This window comes from Pelodiscus sinensis, chromosome 4 (genome assembly GCF_049634645.1).
Source record: "Pelodiscus sinensis isolate JC-2024 chromosome 4, ASM4963464v1, whole genome shotgun sequence".
NCBI classification, from domain to species: domain Eukaryota; kingdom Metazoa; phylum Chordata; order Testudines; family Trionychidae; genus Pelodiscus; species Pelodiscus sinensis.
This window is the reverse complement of record NC_134714.1, coordinates 122218286-122237069: the sequence shown is the minus strand read 5'-3', so window position 1 is coordinate 122237069 and position 18784 is coordinate 122218286. Positions and strand designations below refer to the sequence as shown.

At 45.0% G+C, this 18784-nt stretch overlaps 1 protein-coding gene across 2 annotated transcripts in view; it reads right to left on the bottom strand.

Annotated features, from left to right (window-relative positions):
• LRP5 (LDL receptor related protein 5) overlaps positions 1-18784 on the bottom strand; it is a 227527-nt gene that overhangs the window by 167219 nt on the left and 41524 nt on the right. For both annotated transcript variants that reach the window (XM_075928318.1, XM_075928319.1), the window contains exon 2: positions 11634-12030. In XM_075928318.1, coding sequence (XP_075784433.1) covers positions 11634-12030 — 397 coding nt within the window. The remainder of the gene's footprint in view (positions 1-11633; positions 12031-18784) is intronic.

The following is an 18784-nucleotide window of genomic DNA, read 5'->3' as shown; positions in this document are numbered from 1 at the left end:
CAGCAGCAGCAAGAAATAAGGATGGCAATATTGCATCATCCATTAAGTGACCTTGCAACCACCCTGGACAGCTCCTTTTTGGATCAAGACTCCTCCCCCCATGATTATAACACCATGACATTTCAGATTTAAATATCTGAAACCAGGAAATGTAAGATTTTAAGAATCCTCAGATTGTGAAATTTACCAAAGGTAACTGAATTTGCTAGAGCCCTAATAATAAGTACCTGGGTATACAAATCACATTCTTGAATATTCACCGAACCTATTGCATGTATAATGGCAGGACTACACAGGCAGACACACAATTAACACACTCGGACAGCCTCTTACCAAATCTCATTACAAGATACAGTGTGAATGCAAAACTTTTTTAAAAAAACACTTATCAAGCTTTCAAAATATCACAATCTTTTTCAGACAGACCACAAAAAGCCAGAGATGTGGCATCTTTCTACCAAATTGTAAATATCTGCTTCAAACCTTTATGGCATGAGGAGAAATTTTCAAAACTTCCTGAAGGGAAGCTCCCATTAAGTTTAGCTTTTAAATCCTTTTGGTTCTTTAGAAAAATCCAACCCTTACAACTGTTTAATTTAAAACAAAAAAGATTGCCCACACTGTATATTATGATAAAGTGACACACACAAGCTCTCTCTCTCAAAAATGGCTGACCTGTTTCTGGTTCAGACTTTAGCAGAAAACCAAAACCCCACTTTTTGGCTAAGAAGAAATCAGCCAAAAAGGTTATAAAAATAGGAAAGTTATAAATGGTTGAAAAGACCACTGAGAATGAGCTTCAGAGTTTCACTGCACTTTAGCTGTTTGGACTGTTCCTATAAAATGAACTTTCACAGTCAATCTCAGTAGAGAAGATACCATGAATGAAAAATTCCTGAATATTTTCACTGGAGTATTTTGGATATGATAAAGAATAATGATATTTAGAAAGCACGTGGAGGTGGAGGACACAATCACAAACCCATTAGGCATTACTCTGCATTTTTTTCTAGCACTAACCATTCTCTTTACCTCAAACTGATCACTAATGGAAAGTACAATAAAACCCATATGAGATAGCAGCATACCAAAAAGAAATTAATCTATTAAAATATGCCTTAGAGCAGTGTTTCTCAACAGAGAAATCTGGGGGGGGGGGGGAAGGATACGTCAATACAACTGAAATTTGGAGATGCTTTTAAGTCGGTTCCCCCAGCACAGGCTTCCTGCTCCCCACCTTGCCACCTGTGACAGAGGCAGCAAGCAGGGGAAGCAACTAGTCGTTGCTTTTGCTTATCGGATAGTCAACTAGGTGCTTACATCCCTAATTTAGATTACAACCGTTGTTGTTAGTCAAGATCAGATTCTTTCCCTTTGGGAAGGAAATACCCATGTAACTCATGCTAACACAAGTGATACTTGGTACTCCTCCAAGTAGATTAGTGCAGGTAGCAAAGGTTCACGTTTAAATCCAGTGATCACAGGTTCAGTCCAGTGTTTCCTGTAAGCTGAGCACTTGGGCAGCCACCCAGGAGAGATTCAGATGCCATCCAACATGTGTTTCTACTGGTGGTGCACATTCACCCATGTCTTGGTGCACATAATAAAATTTATTCCACCCAGGGATGGAAAAAATTAGAAGGAATACTGGTTCAATACCCTTGACAACATCCTATCCAGGAGCATCACATTACAGGTTGGACCTCCCTGGGACACTGTTGGGATCTGACTGGTCCCAAACAAGGGAATTTACCAGACCAGGGGAGGTCTCCTGCCACTGGCCCACCCAACCCTCTAACCTGCTGCTGGCAGGCTGCCTCAAGCAGACACCCTGCCTCTCCCTCCCACTCAAACTGGCTGGGCTGCTTGTCCAGCTGCTGTCAGCTCCCTGGGCAGCACAGGCTCTGGTTCCTGCCACACGACTCCAGCCCCCCGCATCTAGGAGGCGCTCCTGGAGACTCCGGCCCTGGCCCTGACCTCTCCCCTCCCCCCACTCCTGGGGATTGCCAGGAGACCCCATGCTGCTGGGGGCTGCCATGGGACTCCAGCCCTGGCTGCTAGGGGACTCCAGTCCCAGCCTTGTGCTGCCGTGGGTTACTGGAGGCTGCCACAAGGCTTTGGCCACAGTCCCACACTCCTCCAGCTGTGCTGCCGATCCTGTTGCCCCGAGCTGGCTGGCACCTCCTGTCCTTAGGCTCCCCAGGTTCTCTGGTCCAGGAGCATCCACGGTCTTTCCGAACCAGAGAGTGTCAGTTTTCAGAGCTACAACCTGGACGTTAGCATGTGAATGCATATTTTTTGATGTTTTGATGTGAGATCGTCCTTCGGTACAATATGGTACAATAGAGGACAAATTTTACATCCTCACCCGCTAATCTGATGTCGTATTAATACACTGTAATTCTAAAGAAACAAACATATGAAATCAAAGTTAGAGACCTTTGTTGAGCTTCTGAGCCTGGATCTCCTCCTGCTGTACACCTAGTAAGAATATAACTGCATACCATGGGTGAGATTGGTTTCAAAGTAGTGCAGAGAATTTAGCCATACATCTTCCATTACAGACAACTCAGCTTCACTTGCAGCCTAAGTTAGGATTTTAATTTGGATGTTCAGAAACAAAATACCAATGAACTCACTAATCCATTGCACTTTACCCACCCCCTTACAGCTTGTGCCCAGTTTTAAGGAAAATAAAATAATCTGTTTACTACCTCGTGAATCTCCTTAGATACCATGTATGCACAAATGGGATCCAACAAGCAGGCTTTGAAGTACATGGGAAAGAATTCTATATTACATATTAAGCAGCTGTATATTATTAATATACTGTCTCAGTGCATCAGAAAATGCTGTATTGATTACAAGAGTTTAATGACTTGCACTAGGTTCTTTGAAGGATTTATTTTAATCTTTACATGCAGACACACATATGGTCTGACAGTCTTAAGGTGTTGGCCTTAAAACACAATTTCCAGAGAGAAAGGAACTGAGAAACACTCCCTGATCATCACTTCCAGAATTACAAAAAGGGTAAAATGATCAAAAGAGCATCTTTGCTATCTCACAGGCTAGAATTCAAATCAATGCTAGTATCGCACACTTTATTGGGGGGAGAAGGGGGGTTCAGCACCAGCCCAAAGTTTTCTGTGTTTCTAGCTTATTTTTGGAGAACTATTCCCTGCTTGCAACATCATCATGGTATAGTCTATGAACAACGTGCAACCAGAGAGCATGCAAACAACACTGGCTGTCCAAAAGAAACGTTTCCTGGGAAGCTTGGTTGCCAGACCTTTGGCAAACTTTATGTTTGTGCTAGAACCTTCCAAACCTGCGATCCGCAACCTAGGCAAGAAAGTGGGCGGCATGAGTGGCCCTCCATCTCAGTGGGGCACAAAACTGGCATAACCAAGAAGATCTCCCAAAATAGAGTAGCTTTACTAACGGTGATTACCTAGAATTCGCGGGATGTGCCGATTAAACCGTAACAGCACTTTGATTGGATGCAGGGGGAGCGCACGGTTCTCGCAGTCAATGTTGCATGCAATCAGCACGCACCTCACTTCATGTGCCTTTGCTTTACATGCCTGTCACTTTAGTAGCATCGGTAGAAAAAAAAACTATGTGGCTGAAAACCAGCAGAATCTAGCAACCTTTGCATGGGTAACGGTAAACAAAATGTCTCAGTGGTCACATATAGAAACCTTTGGGCCGCAGGTTGCCCACCACTGTTCCAGACCATTCAGGTACTCAAAATTCCATTCCAAGGCACTGAGCCTACAAGCACATATGTACCTATGTAATCTTACTCATGAGAACTGCAATTGTCAGGCTACTCACATAGGTAAAACTATATACATAAAAAAAGTTTCCAGAATTAAGGCGCAAATGACTAACATTAGCACATGACCTTCACAGACTGGTTCCATGTATTAGATCTTATCCAGGGCCCTTTATTATACCCAAAACAATCGTAACCCCTACATGTATTGAAAACAGACCAATGAACATGGTTAAATAGCAACTTGCACAGTTTTTACCATCAAGCTACTTGGCATTATGGAGACAAAGCAGCGTTTCCATGCATTTTTAAGGCTTTGTATTTTATGTTTAATTTTTTCTCTTCCGTACAGGATCAAAAAAGGGGCTTAAAATCCACTTAAAATTTTCATGAGTAAGTGGTCTCTCTCAAGAAATTCTCCTTTGGTCAGATATTTAGGTAAGCCAAACAAGGAGTTTCATATACAGGCAGTCCCCGACTTACGCGGATCCGACTTATGTCGGATCCGCACTTACGAACGGGGCTCTCTCGCCCCGGAGACCGTCTCCAGCAGACCAGGGGCACCGGGCGGGTTCCTGCGCTTCTGAGGCTTTGCCAGAGCAAAGCCTCAGAAGCGCGGGGAACCGCCGCTGCTGCCGCTTCAGTCCGGGTGCCTGTGGTCTGCTGGGGACGGTCCCCAGCAGACCACAGGCACCCGGACTGAAGCCGCAGCCGCGGGGGGGTCCCGCGCCTCTGAGGCTTTGTCAGAGCAAAGCCTCAGAGGCGCGGCACCCCGCTACCGCTGCGGCTCTGCTCCCCGTGTCCCTGGTCTGCTGGGGGGGGGGGGCGCAGCTGGTGTGGCGGCGCAGCTGGTGTGGCGCCCCCCCCCCCAGCAGACCAGGCTTTTGTTTTGGACCCTGGGGCAGAGCAGCTGGGGCGCTGCCGATTCGTCCTGCAGCGCCGCTCTGGGCACTACTGGACCAACCCGGCAGCACCCCAGCTGCTCTGCCCCAGGTCCTGATTCAGCCGCTGCTGGTCAGTTTCAGCAGCGGCTGAATCAGGACGCCTGGGGCAGAGCAGATGGGGTGCTGCTGGGTTGGTCCAGTAGCACCGAGGAGCGGCGCTACTGGAGCAACCCAGCAGCACCCCAGCTGCTCTGCCCCAGGCGTCCCCAAGTCAGCTTCTGCTGAAACTGACCAGCACTGACTACAGGAAGCCCGAGGCAGAGTTGCTCTGCCCCTGGCTTCCTGGAATCAGCTGCTGATCAGTTTCAGCAGCAGCTGACTTGGGGACGCCTGGGGTTCTTAAGTTGATTCTGTATGTAAGTCAGAACTGGCGGTCAGTTTCAGCAGCGGCTGAATCTGGACGCCAGTTCCGACTTACATACAGATTCAACTTAAGAACAAACCTACAGTCCCTATCTTGTACGTAACCCGGGGACTGCAAGCAGATGTCACAAGGGGCGGCCTTTCAGAGTTTTCCCAAGCTCTTTTTCTTAGCCCTGATCTACACTAGAGAGTTATTTCGAAATAACCCCCTTATTCCAAAATAATAAGCAAAGCATCCACACTGCCAAGCCCGTTACTGCAAAATAAAGGAGTGGTTATTTCAAAATCTGTACTCCTGCTTTCCTCGGGGAATAATGCTTATTTTGAAATAGTTATTTCGGGAGTTATTTCAAATTTAGTTATTTCCTAGTGTGGACATGCCCTCAGGGTGTAAGCAAATTGTTAGTTTTGGGAAGAACAGCTTACAGCAATTCTTGGAAAGGGAGTTATATCAAGAACATGGTAGTTTGTTTTAGACTAAGTCTCAGATTAGATTTAATGTTTGAGACAGAGTGGAAACTGGACACTGAGGTCGGGTTAAGTTTCCTAAAATTAGGGACTGTTCTCTGTGCTGTTTGACCACTTCTTTGCCAGGACTTGAGAGTGTAAATAAATCAAACTGATAGTGTGCTCAGATTACACATCACTGATTTCTCTTCCATAGGGAAACTGACTTGCTAGCCCAGGGGTGGGCAAAATCAATCCTGGGGGCCGGATACAGTCCACCAAGCATTTCTCTCCAGCCTGCCCAGATGATTAGCAGAGTGTACATACTTACAGCAGGCAGCGTGTATTCAGTTGCCCCTCCCCACACCTTGCTCTGTCCTGCAGCTGAGCTGCTCCCAGGATTCTCCTGCTAGCTGTGCAGGGGAGTGGGAATGGTGGGGGAGGGGAGTGCTGAAGTCAGGGTGTTCCCCAGGGAGACACACAGAGGAGCTGCTCCAATTTGAAGTGTAGATCACTTGATAAATTGCCTCATTATTTTAATTCCCTCTGCAGCATCTGGCATTGGCCACTGTTGGAAGACCGGATATTGGGCTAGAAAGATGGACCACTGGTCTGACTCAATATGGCTGATCTTATCTTACTTCAATGGGAGCTTCATCCAAGTACGAAATACAGGATTTTACCATTGTTACTGCAAATAATAGCGGTATAGAATTTGATTTTGGTAAGTTTTACTGAGGGGTTGGTAGGTTATAAAATACTCATACTTTTGTAATTAAACTGCACTGATGCATTTATGATTTATTTTAGCATTGCTGGTTTGCATTGTGCCAACATAGACAACTGAAGCTGGCTACTATAGTATCCAGAAACATCTGCCAGAAATCAGTCCGAATCCTTAACAGATATGTTTTATATAAAACAGGCTTCATCTCAGCTGCCCCAAGTAGAAAAAGGGCTGGGACTCCCCTAACTTGATAGCAACACATCTAGGGCTCATTAGCAGCCTCTGCTCTACTTATGCAAATATTGTTTGCTGTTTTAAAAACACTAACCGTGTAAAATGGCAATGACAAACCTACCTAAAAAAAATACAGTAAACTTCCGATAATCCGGCATCTTTAGGACCCAGGGGGTGCCGGATTATCAGATATGCCGGACTATGAGAAGGGGGGGCTATGAGAGGTCTGGGGTGGGGTGGGGGGATGCTACCCCAGACCCCCTCATAGCCCTCCCTTCTGATAGTCCGGCTCTGCCCCAGGAGTCCCTGATTCAGTCAGTTTCAGCAGTGGCTGAATCGGGGACGCCTGCAGCAGAGCAGCTGGAGTGCTGCCGGGTTGGTCCGGTAGCGCCGACCCTTGGCACTGCGAGACCAACCCGGCAGCGCCCCAGCAGCTCTGTCCCAGGCGTCCCGATTCAGCCGCTGCTGAAACTGATCAGCGGCTGACTCCAGAAAGCCAGAGGCAGAGCTGCTCTGCCCTGGGTTTCCTGGAGTCAGCCCTGGTCAGTTTCAGCAGCGGCTGAATCGGGACGCCTGGGACAGAGCTGCTGGGGCGCTGCTGGGTTGGTCTGGTAGCGCCAAACCTCGGCGCTGCGGGGACCAACCCAGCAGCACCCTAGCTGCTCTGCCCCAGGTGTACCCAAGTCAGCTGCTGCTGAAACTGACCAGCGGCTGATTCCAGGAAGCTGGGGCAGAGCAGCTCTGCCTCTGGCTTCCTGGAGTCAGCCGCTGGTCAATTTCAGCAGCGGCTGAATCCGGGACAGCTGGGGTGCTGCCGGGTTGGTCCCACAGCCCCGAGGGGCAGCGCTACTGGACCTACCCAGCAGCACTCCAGCTGTTCTGCCCCCTGCTTCCTGGATTCAGCGCTGGTCAGTTTTAGCAGCGGCTGAATCAGGGAAGCTGGGGCAGAGCAGCTCCAATGGTCCGGCTGCCCGGAGCACTTCCGGGTTCCTGATGGTGCCGGACCATCAGGAGTGCTGGACCGTCAGATGCCGGACCATCAGAGTTTTACTGTACATCTATTTTGAGTTTAACCTTGGATAGTAGTTTTAAATGCAGCAGTTTATACTTAATTCATGCAGGTAGGGTTGTCAGGTGTCCGGTTTTGAACCGGACAGTCCAGTATTTGAGCTTTCTGTTCGGGAAACAAATTGAGAAAATAGAAATGTCCCGTATTTTCTAAATAAGATGTAATGTCAGGTGTGTCTGGTATTTTTGTTGAAACTATCTGGCATCCCTATGCAGGGTCTCTCAGTTACAGCAAAGGAAGGCAAGCCTGATTTTTGTTGTTGTTCTCTTTAAATAGAGAACACTATGTCCATGTTCTACGAAGATTAATTCTGTGCACTGTTGCAGAGGACTGCTTTCTAAATTCATGATAAACAGTAAGTGCAAGTGCTGTATTCCTCCTCTCCCAGAATCAGGAATAAGGGCCAACTACGCAGAAATACCCACCCGTGCCTACCCCACAGCCTGTGGACGCTGTGACATGATGACATCACTTTGTCAGCCCACAGGAAAACATTTTTTAGAGAAATAAATTTTAACATTATTCTTCTCAGGCTTTACATGGAGAACAATCTTACCTATCCAGAATTAATGTTCATTTGCAATTAGTTTTACATAGGTTACTTCAACCTTCTGCTGTAAGACCATAAGAGGATTTTCAAAAATTGTTTGTAGGTATCATAACTGCATATGGCAATTTGCTATGGTTAGAATTAAGGATGTTAAGTATCAAATAAATGACTAATCATGTACTTGATACAATTTTCTTTCACCGCAGTACCAAGCACCATCAAGATCATCCCTGACAGATGTTTGTCTAACCTGCTCTTAAATGTCTCCAGTGATGGAGATTCCACAGCCTTCCTAGGCAATTTATTCCAGTGTTTAACCACCTTGACAGTTAGGAAGTTTTTCCTCATGTCCAACTTACACCTCCTTTGAAGCCCATTGCTTCTTGCACTATCATCAGAGGTCAAGGAGAACAATTTTTCGCCCTCCTCCTTGTGACATTCGTTTAGGTATTTGAAAACTGCTATCACGTCCCATCTCAGACTTCTTTTTTCCAGACTAAACAAACCAAATTCTTTCAGTCTTCCCTCATAGATCATGTTTTCTAGACCTTTAATCATTTTTGTTGTTCAACCACAGGTACACATACCCCTGAGGAAACACAGAGGTCTTCCTAGGGGTACATCAGTTTATCTAGATATTTGCCTACTTTTATAACTGCCTTGTATATACTGCTTTATATAATCTCCACTGAAGTGTAAGTACAACATTTATATTCCATTCAATTTATTTTATAATTATATGATTAAAAAATTAGAACAACAGCAATAGTATGCTATGACACTTGTGTATTTTTAGGTCTGATTTTGTAAGCAAGCAGGTTTTTTTTTTAAGTGAAGTGAAGCTTGGAGGTACACATGATAAATCAGATTCCTGAAAGGGGAAAGTAGTCTGGAAAGGTTGAGAACCACTGTCCCAGAGGGCAGAATCACTAATATCTCCCTGTTTTATACACATTTTTGTTTTTATCTTTAGGCCTTTGTTACACAGTACAATTTATTCTTCATTGCTCCTCTGCTTTGGTACACCCCACACACTGGCCATACCGGCTCTGTATATTTAAGACAGGAGTTTATGGTAGAAAGGCATAATATTTAGGCTTGTGTATGAACAATGACTATTTGAATGAAATGTATAGTCTCTCTCTCTAGAATGCTGTCTCTATATAGACATTAATTACATTGCAACTATGCATAAAAGCTCTGTAATTTACCCCCTCCTTCCATACACACACATGCTAGATTTCTGTCTCTCTCTAAAACAGGATCCATTTTCTAAATAGGTTTGGGAGACATGAAAATACAAGGGAGCAGCAGCACTTGCTAGTGCTAGACAGAATGCAGGCACCTAACTCTTCAACTGCGGTACTTCTAAGATTCTGGGACTCTTCTGAGCAGAGAGAAATGGTGAAAACACCTGTGAGGGATCACTAAAGATGACCAAATTCATTTGCACCTATGATTTTTACTTAGGAATTGAATCCCAGAGGAGAAAGGCTAGAGCATGAGCTTACAGATATACCTAGCCCCACCAAAGGCCAGTTTAAGTTGTATTTTATCTTGTCTAGCTTTCCCCCACTCCCATGTTTGTCAAGCAAAGGTTGCAAAAGGGACCGCCTACCTAGCGAGTTGTATGCTGAGCATCACACGAACAGCATGCAGTGAGTTCAGCATTCCTCCACTTACTAGCCTGGGTTTTATAAATCAAGTACAGCATGGCCACCAGGCACAGCACTCATTTCATGCCACTACCTCAGAGGCAGGAGGGCAAGGAGAGGGAATGGTTTTCCCCATGCAAAGCACATTTCTGAAAATGGCAAGATTTTGCAGGATTTTACCACTTGCATTGTTTTAGGACATCCATTCCATTCTGGCTCTACTGTTCCCTTCTCAAGGCCCTCCAAGTGCTGCAGGAACATGGCAAGCAGAAGCAACAGGGGACACTCTCCTGAACCATAGAGAGCTGAGGTGAGGACCAGTGATGGTACTTGAAGAGGCATGTCACTACTTTATTTTGCTGTCAATGGGTTACTGACTATTCTAAAAAACTTCCATTATGCTAGTGGAATTCTGCTGAATTCTCATTTCCCCCTTGAACCAAGGGCTAGAGGAACAAGTCCCTTTGGGAGAACCCATCCAAAACCAGCAAGTTCACTCTTTCTCCCCACCACACATGACTATAGTTGCCTGCCTGGCATTCACCAGTCATCTGAAGAATAGCAGGTGCCAAAAGGGGGGAGGGAGGGCAGGGACTGAAGTATCACTTGGTAAGTGGGTATGATGGAGGTTTAGGATTTCTTTTGAGAGGTGAGCAACTGTGCTTAGGGAGAGTGTAATTTGTATGTTTATTATGAACAAAAAGATTTACCCCGCATTACTCAGGTCCTTTACAATTACTTTGGAGTGGGGTTTATTTTTTTTGGAAAATAAAATGAACATGTCCATGCTTCATGTAAATCATTGCCATGGGATAGGGATGAGGGGTTCAGTACGCAGACTTCCATGGAGAGAGAGGACTACCCCATCCTTGTCCCACTGCAGCAGCTTAGGCCTAGGTGAGAAGCGCCTCTCCATGACCCCTGCAGCTTACCAGTGAAAGGGTCCATGTCCCCCAGGTAGGACAGGTCCAGGTTAGGCTGGGTGTGGCTACAGAAGGACCGCCTGTCCTATGGCAGCGGCAGCTCTGGGTTGGGTGCCATGGCTGGGCGGGGGGAGGCGCACCCTTCTCTGTCCCCAGCAGGGAACAGATGTAACTGGGTCAGGAGTGGGGGGGATGATTTCAGCAGTTACACCATTACCCACGCTGCGGGCTTTGCAGTATAAAGCTAAGCTCGCAGTGAAGCCTTCTCACCAGGAGCAGTGCCCAGATCCTGGGAAAGTGACTTTGCTGCCCTGCCACAACAAAGCTGCCCCTCCAGGAACCAGTGGGTGTAACTGAGACCATTAACCGATAAGCATCAGTGTATCCATTATTCGATTTTGCTCTAACATCCCTAATCTAGACCTCAGCTCTTATATAATTAGACAAAAATCACAATTTCACCACACTGGCTTTTCTTTACCAAAGCAAAGCATATGAGGAATTCCTGTTTTGAATAAAGGAGATTTACATAGATTTCTCTCTACATGCATTAAAAAAGAAAACCACACACATCGCATCCCATACAAGAGTTCTCTTAACTTACCAGATAGGCTAACTGCAGGAACAGAAATTTCTAACATTAAGGCAAAGTGGAAAAGTAAGACTCTTACCAATTGAGTATTTTCACTGGCATCTAAGCTCGGCTATTATATGTGCGTATATGTATTTATTTTAATTTTGGCTCTGTATCTGGGTTGTCATTCCTTGCAACTTTGTATTTAAGTCTAAACATATGTTCAGCAATAAAATACCTTGAGAAAGTAGAATCTGAAACAAGAGCTTATTTGAAACAAGAGATTGTATTTCCTTTTACAGAGCCAAAAATCCCTCACAAAGCAACTGTGACACTGCTGCCATACAAAGTCAGGTTAATATTTACCCATGTGCCGGGTCCAACGCTATTGCCCTTGGCTGGTCAAGGTCTTGCCAGAAAAGGACTTTTCTAGACGTTCCATTGAGATTAGCAACTTCTATCCTATTAGTTTCTGAGTCTGTCCAGTACAGCTTTTTCCCAATCCAATCACACGCCAGGCCATCTGGAGAAACTAGACCAGAAATAATGACATTCTGCACGACAATCCCAGTTTGGTTCAAGTATGTTTGTTTGATGGCTTCTTCGCTCACATCTGTCCAATAAATGATGCCTTGTGAGTACTGAAAGTCAACTGCAGCGGCATCTTCTAAGCCGCTGACAACTATGGTGGATTCCGGCTTCACTCCTCCAGCATCCACCAGTCTGACATCTCGACGATTGGCAAAAAGCAGAAGAGGAGAGGCTATGAAAAGAAAAGGAAATCATATTATTAATAGGATATTAATCATATTAATATTACCCATGCATGCAATTTTAAGGTTGCAAGTATAAAGCAGAGTATGGACATCTCTTCCTTGGATGGCGGGATGCTGAGGGAAGAAAGCCTGAAGTTTCACATCAGAAGTTTCACTACCCACAATACCTGTGACCTATTTCAAAATACCAGAGTGAGAAGCACCAGACAGGTTGTTTAAGGAGAAGCAAAGAAATCCAACTCCATCTACTCCACATCCTGAGGTCTCTCTAATAACTAACTAGACTACTAGATTATGCCTATGTCTTCCTGCTCCTCACATATTACATCATGGACTGAGCCAGGTCCAAACATGGCCAGATTCAAAGGATTTAAAGAGAGACTTCAATATGGACAAAATTCGCATTTTCTAAAGTAGTACGGTAACATGACTACTTTAAACACACTTTGGCTGTGCGCTCACAGCTTCCAACTCAACTGAATATGCTACAAACCACATCATGGAAAACTTTGGATGCTCAGTCAGTCATGCGGGTGGGGTATGGAACATTCCAAGGTCCATCATGGTGTAGGAGGCACAAAACTGAATATACCTGATGTACCTTAGTTTGACAGCATCCAATTGCGGGGAGTCCACAGGAGAAACTCTCCCCCTGACCACCTCCCTTACTCCTCATAACCTGGTATCGGAGTTGACGGGAGTGCGATCAACAGTCGATTTAACCTAGGGAGGTTGATTTCCGCAGCAACAATCTCTCAGTAAGTGTAGACAAGAGTTAAGACGTAGTACAAGGTTCACCACTAAAACACAGAGCTTAAGGTATCAGTCTCAATACCCTGAATCTCTGCTACTTGCACATGGCTGGAAACTACTGTCTACCAAATTCATACACCGTGAAATCAGGACTCCCCTGTTAAATCTGATCTCTGAAAGAGCCCCACCACCAGCACCTGCAGAGAAGTAAGGGTGGCACAGTATTGTTACCCCTTTACTTCTGTGCTGCCATTGATGGGAGCGCTGCCTTCAGAACTAGGCATCAGGGCTACAGCAGCCTCTTGCCCACCACCCAGCACCAGGCAGTACAGCCACCAGCACAGAAGTAAAAGTGGCAATTTCATGACCCCCAAACAGTTCTGGCCCCCTGGTTTGAAAAACTCTGTCGAGAAAATTACACAGTTTTGTGGGTTGGTCACAGCATAAATAGCAAATTTTTCAGATGTGTAACACATCCATGAAATGTGTTATTTATGCCACAACCAACTCACAAAAATTGCGTGATTGCTCCATGATGTAAGTACACCCCTGTCTATACTACATGACGTGAGGTGTATCTTCAATGTAGCCCACCAACTTTCACTAAAGAAGCAAGGACTTGTACTCAATGGGAACGGATAGTCAGGAGGTCAGGGTTTTGCTGATGACTTTACCAGACGATGTGCAACCTTCATCACGTCCCTTTACCATACCTATCTCCATAAGGATGTTGTGAGACTCAATTTGCTAACACTCATGGAAGCCTAATTTACGCTCAGAGACACAGAAATTATCAGTACTGATTTACCTCCTTCACATTTACGCATGTAAACCTCCATCCTCCCTCTTTAATCTCATGGCTTTGAGGTCCTGTATACTCACTTCAATCCCCTTCCCAGGGTCACTCTTGTCTGCTAGATCATAACAATGGTTCTTTAGCAAGAGTACATTTACTGCTCATAGCATTAGGCCCAACAACTTCTTCCAGGAAAAGATAAGACCCAGGCCTCCTTAAGGACACTGTTTTTCCCAATCACACCAGCCAGTTCATGTTCTTCTTCACACAGCGTGTAGTCAACCTGTGGAACTCCTTGCCAGAGGAGGCTGTGAAGGCTAGGACTATAACAGAGTTTAAAGAGAAGCTAGATAATTTCATGGAGGTTAGGTCCATAAAAGGCTATTAGCCAGGGGATAGAAATGGTGTCCCTGGCCTCTGATTGTCAGAGGCTGAAGAGGGATGGCATGAGACAAATCGCTTGATCATTGTCTTCAGTCCATCCTCTCTGGGGCACCTGGTGCTGGCCACTGTCGGCAGACAGGCTACTGGGCTAGATGGACCTTTGGTCTGACCCAGTACGGCCGTTCTTCTGTTCTTATGTTAGCAGCTATGGATGTAAGCGACTAGTTGACTAGTCAACTATCTGATAAGCAAAAGCTTATTGGATAGTCGATGAGTCCCTTGACTAGTCGCTTCCCCTTGCCTTGCTGCCTCCATCAAAGGCAGCAAGGGGGGGGGAGCAGGAGCTGGTACTGGGGGGGAGCAGGCTTAAAAGCTGGTTCCCCCCATCACCATCTCTGCAGGGGGAGGTGAGGACCAGGCACGAGCTGGGAATCAGCTGATTCCCAGCTCACACTCAAGCCCAGACGCTGCACCTCTGCTTTTTAAACATATTAAGAGCTTGACAGCTCTTAAACCATTTAAAAATCAGAAGTGCAAGGGGACAAACTGGGACAGCTGATTCCTGGCTCACATGGGGGTCCCTCCTGCTGCACTTTAGACTTTTAAACAGGCTCTTAATACATTTAAAAGGCAGAGTCATAGTGGGGTTAGCTCCCAGGCTAGGAGCTAACCCTGCTGTGGCTCCCCCACTTATCAACTAATCGACTACTCAATGGAAAATCCATCCACTTGTCAATTAGTTGATTAAACTAAATTTAACATCCCTATTAGTAGTATGATTCTCCTCCCCCTATTTACCACATGGAGTTATGGGTATCATCTTCCCTTCTCGGGGAAATAAAAAGCAGAAGCTTGTCATCAGACTGGTTCCCTAAGTGTCAGCACAGTGCAGCAGTGTACTGCTCCAATAACACCATCACCAGGGGACACGAATGCTAATATTTCAGAAGTGGGCACCAGTCGCTGAGAGTAGCAGAATTCTCTCTGCTTCTATTTAGTTTGAAAACGGTACAGTAGATCACTACTGTAATCTAATGCAGAACTGCTTTCATTTACCAAACTATTTGTCACCTTGAGTCCTCCACAGTAATTCCACAAGCTCCAGCAACAGCTGCTAGATGTCTATGATAATCAATTGCTGGCTCCCCGACAAGACGTTCATCATTCCAGCTGATGTTTCTGCCTCCTAAATGCGTTCAGAGTTGAGATCCAAAAACTTGCCACTCAATTCAAAAAGTAACACTCAAAACAGACCAGCAAGGGCAGATGTGTTATCTCATATTCTATGACTCCAAGCCTGTCCTATAAATATCTTCAGCTTCCAATTCTTGGTACAGTATATAATGTATGACAAAGTTAGCTCCAGATATTGCCTTTCAGATTCAATTCCTTCCATATTTTAAAAACAAATCAGTTTATACCAGTGGTGGGGAACCTGTGGCCCCTTGGGGTTCTCGAGGGCCACATGCAGCCCCTTCAGGTTCTATATGTGGCCCACGAGACCTTTTGTTCACCATGGCCCATGTACACAGGGCTGCCATATTCTGCTGGTTTCTGTCTGCATAGTTGTTTTCCTACCAATACTGCTAAATGACACACCTGTAAAGCAAGGGCACATGAAGTGAGGATTGTGCTAATCGCACACATTGACTGTGAGAGTCAAGCGCTCCCTCTGTATCCAATCAAAGCGCTGCTAAGGTTCAATCAGCACACCCGTCAAATTCTAGGTAGGCAAGTACAGTTGGGAAAACTATCCTATTTTGGTTACAACAATCTTGTGACACTGGTTTATACTTTACTAGTTCACTATACTAGCAGCTTTGTGACATACCAATGCCTCTCTTGTGAGCCCAGCTACACTCAATCCTCTAATACCTACATTCATGGCACCGTGCATGCCACTGAACCAACCATAAAACACGTGACAGCAGCATATGTATGTGTGTGCAAGCACTGGAGCTCCATTATGAGGTTTCACAGCTCAGCTTCAGCTGAACTCAATTCATGCCTGAAGATTCAGGCTATTTTTCTTTTCACTCGGTATAACCTATTTGAATTTTCCAAGTCAGGAAAAAGGCTGTTTTATTTTTCTTGCTGGAGGAAGTATACGCTTCTGAAAGTAATAAGGAAAATGTAAATGTAAATCAGCTGGTTGCTTGGTGAGATAGGGTAGCCAGGAACAGACAATTGTTACTATGTTTGTTTCACTGAAAATATAATATCTATCTTCTAAAGCATTTAGCTCAAGAAAAGTTTATACAGCTTGAGAAGAATTATTTATTGGGAAATGAAATCCCAGTAATGCTTCCCTCTCCTTTCCAAGCTTGCCAAATTCCACCTCCCCCTCACCTTTAGAACACAAGTAATAAATACCCATGGAAAGCTCAACAGGTTGGTAACTGACACTAAAAGAAAATAATGTTTAAAATATAAAATATTTTTACTCCCTGCTACTCACTGGGTCCTCAAAAGCATGTCTGTTTTAAATGGCAGCAGATCAAGCCTTCCGAACGAACAACACTCCCACAGGTTGATGGCACAGAGGGGGGAGCAGGGAGGAGACTATTCAGATTAAGGTCTTTGGTGGCAGAGAACTTTTCCTTTATGCATGTCACTTTACATAACCAGTGGCTCTATCCAGCCTACTTAACAGTGAGACCGTCAAAAAAAAACACATGCACTGACAAAAAAAAAAGGTATGTACCCTCTACTGAAAAGTGAGTTTTGGGTAGAGGAAGAGAGGTGGGCAGCTAGATGCCACTTTTGGTGGCAAATGGGGAAATAAGAAAACACACGTGGGAACCCACACAAAGCCACAGGAGCCTATGGATCAGCTTGGCTTCCAGCAGGGAGCTGCAAGACGTGACTCTCAGCTCCGCACACTGTCCCCTTACATCAGCAGAGGTACTCTTGGCACCTCTGACCTTCTTGGATAGTGTGGACACTTACCACCTCAGTAATTACTGCAGTGGCTCTACGTCAACCTAACAGAGCTGACTTATGTTTCTAGTATAGGCATACTCTGAGCGCTGACTTTGCCAATTAGGAAGCCAGCTAGTACCAAGTAGGGATATAAGCGATTAGTTGACTACCCGATTAGCATAAGCTCAGTAATGTGACCAGTTGCTTCCTCCACTCCTTGCTGTCTCTCTCGGGGAGGGGGGAGGAGGAGCTGGTGCTGGGTGGACCTGGCTTTAAAGCTGGTTCCCCCCAGCACTGTCTCTGCAGGGGGTGAGAGGTAGAGGCATAGAGGGAAACCGCATGAGCGGGAACTGAAGCAGTCTCTGCTCACACCACTTTTGCTTCAATTCTGCTTTTGAAATGTACAAGAGCCCCACTGGGACTCTTGTACATTTCAAAGGCTGAGATGCTGCAGGGAGCCAGTGGGGCCAGCAGGGACAAATTTCATTTTATACAAGCCACTGAAATAATGAGGGGAGGGATAGCTCAGTGGTTTGAGCATTGGCCTGCTAAACCCAGGGTTGTGAGTTCAATCCTTGTGGAGGTCATTTGGGGCAAAAATTCAGCAGGGATGGTACTTGGTCCTGCTGTGAAGGCAGGGGACTGGACTCAATGACCTTTCAAGGTCCCTTCTAGTTCTAGGAAATGGGCAATCTCCATTAATTTAATTTAATAGGAGAAGGAACAAGTTATTTATTAATCACTATGGTCCAGGGCTGGATTTGAAACCCATCACCTACAAACCAAAGGCTCTGCAGCCTTTTCCAATTCTTTTGAACCATCCCCTTCTCTGCCTTGCCCTTGGGCCATAGAAAAAGTCTGTTAACTTCTAATATTCAAGTGAATGGATTTTTTCTCATTTGTTCTAGACATAACAGGATACAATATTCCTTCATGGGGATGTTATTGCATGATTAACAAGTCCCACATTCTCAACAGAGGAACAGAGTCTGTGTAACATTTGGTTTATAAACAAAACCATTGTGATCAATGATGGTCCTGACCTCTATAAATTGCTTATTATGAAAAAAAAAAGATTTATACTTTGAAAAGGGAAGAAGCATAAACATTAACAGGATGAGTGTGAAGCACAAACTGTTTGTTTATACACTGTGTATTACCACCCAACTGGTGCGACAGCATTTTAATCTCACTACCAAACAAAAGTATTCTTTTTGGTAATGTTTGAACAGTTCAGATTTTTCCTTAATAGGCAATATTTAAAACATCTGTATGTAGCTTGAGCTTTCGTGATCATTTTTCAAATACAAAAAATCTGAAATACCACAAACACTGTATCAAGTAAATTCTGAACAGATATCAGCCTAACGCTGTAAAAAGTTACAGGAGTTCTTTTTCAGTTCTGAAATAAATATGATCATAAAGCTCTCTCTCACCCACACTTTACTCTACAAGGAAGATTATACATTTGAAAACAAACAGATTTTCCACCAGTAAGAAATGTAGGTACATGGCTTGATGAAGCTATTTACCCATGTGTGGCTGGCTACACCAGATGTGGGGAACCTCCGAACTAGGGGCTGGATACGGCCCACGGCTGCAATGGATCTGGTCCCCAAACTGATTTTTCTATGGGTCAGTAGCCCCCAGACCCCAAAAAAGGTTCCCTACCTGCGGACTACTCCATGAAATAGACAGACAATACAGATCTGTATTTGCACGCTCATTGTTCTGTTACAATTAAGAAGAGTATGTGGGGGAGAGAATGGTCTATAGTTAAAATGAATTTGCACTCAGATCTAAGTTCAATTCCAAGCTCTCTCAAACTTCAAGAGAGACCTTCAAGCAAGTTAGTTAGGCCTTGTCTACCACTATACCAGCATCTG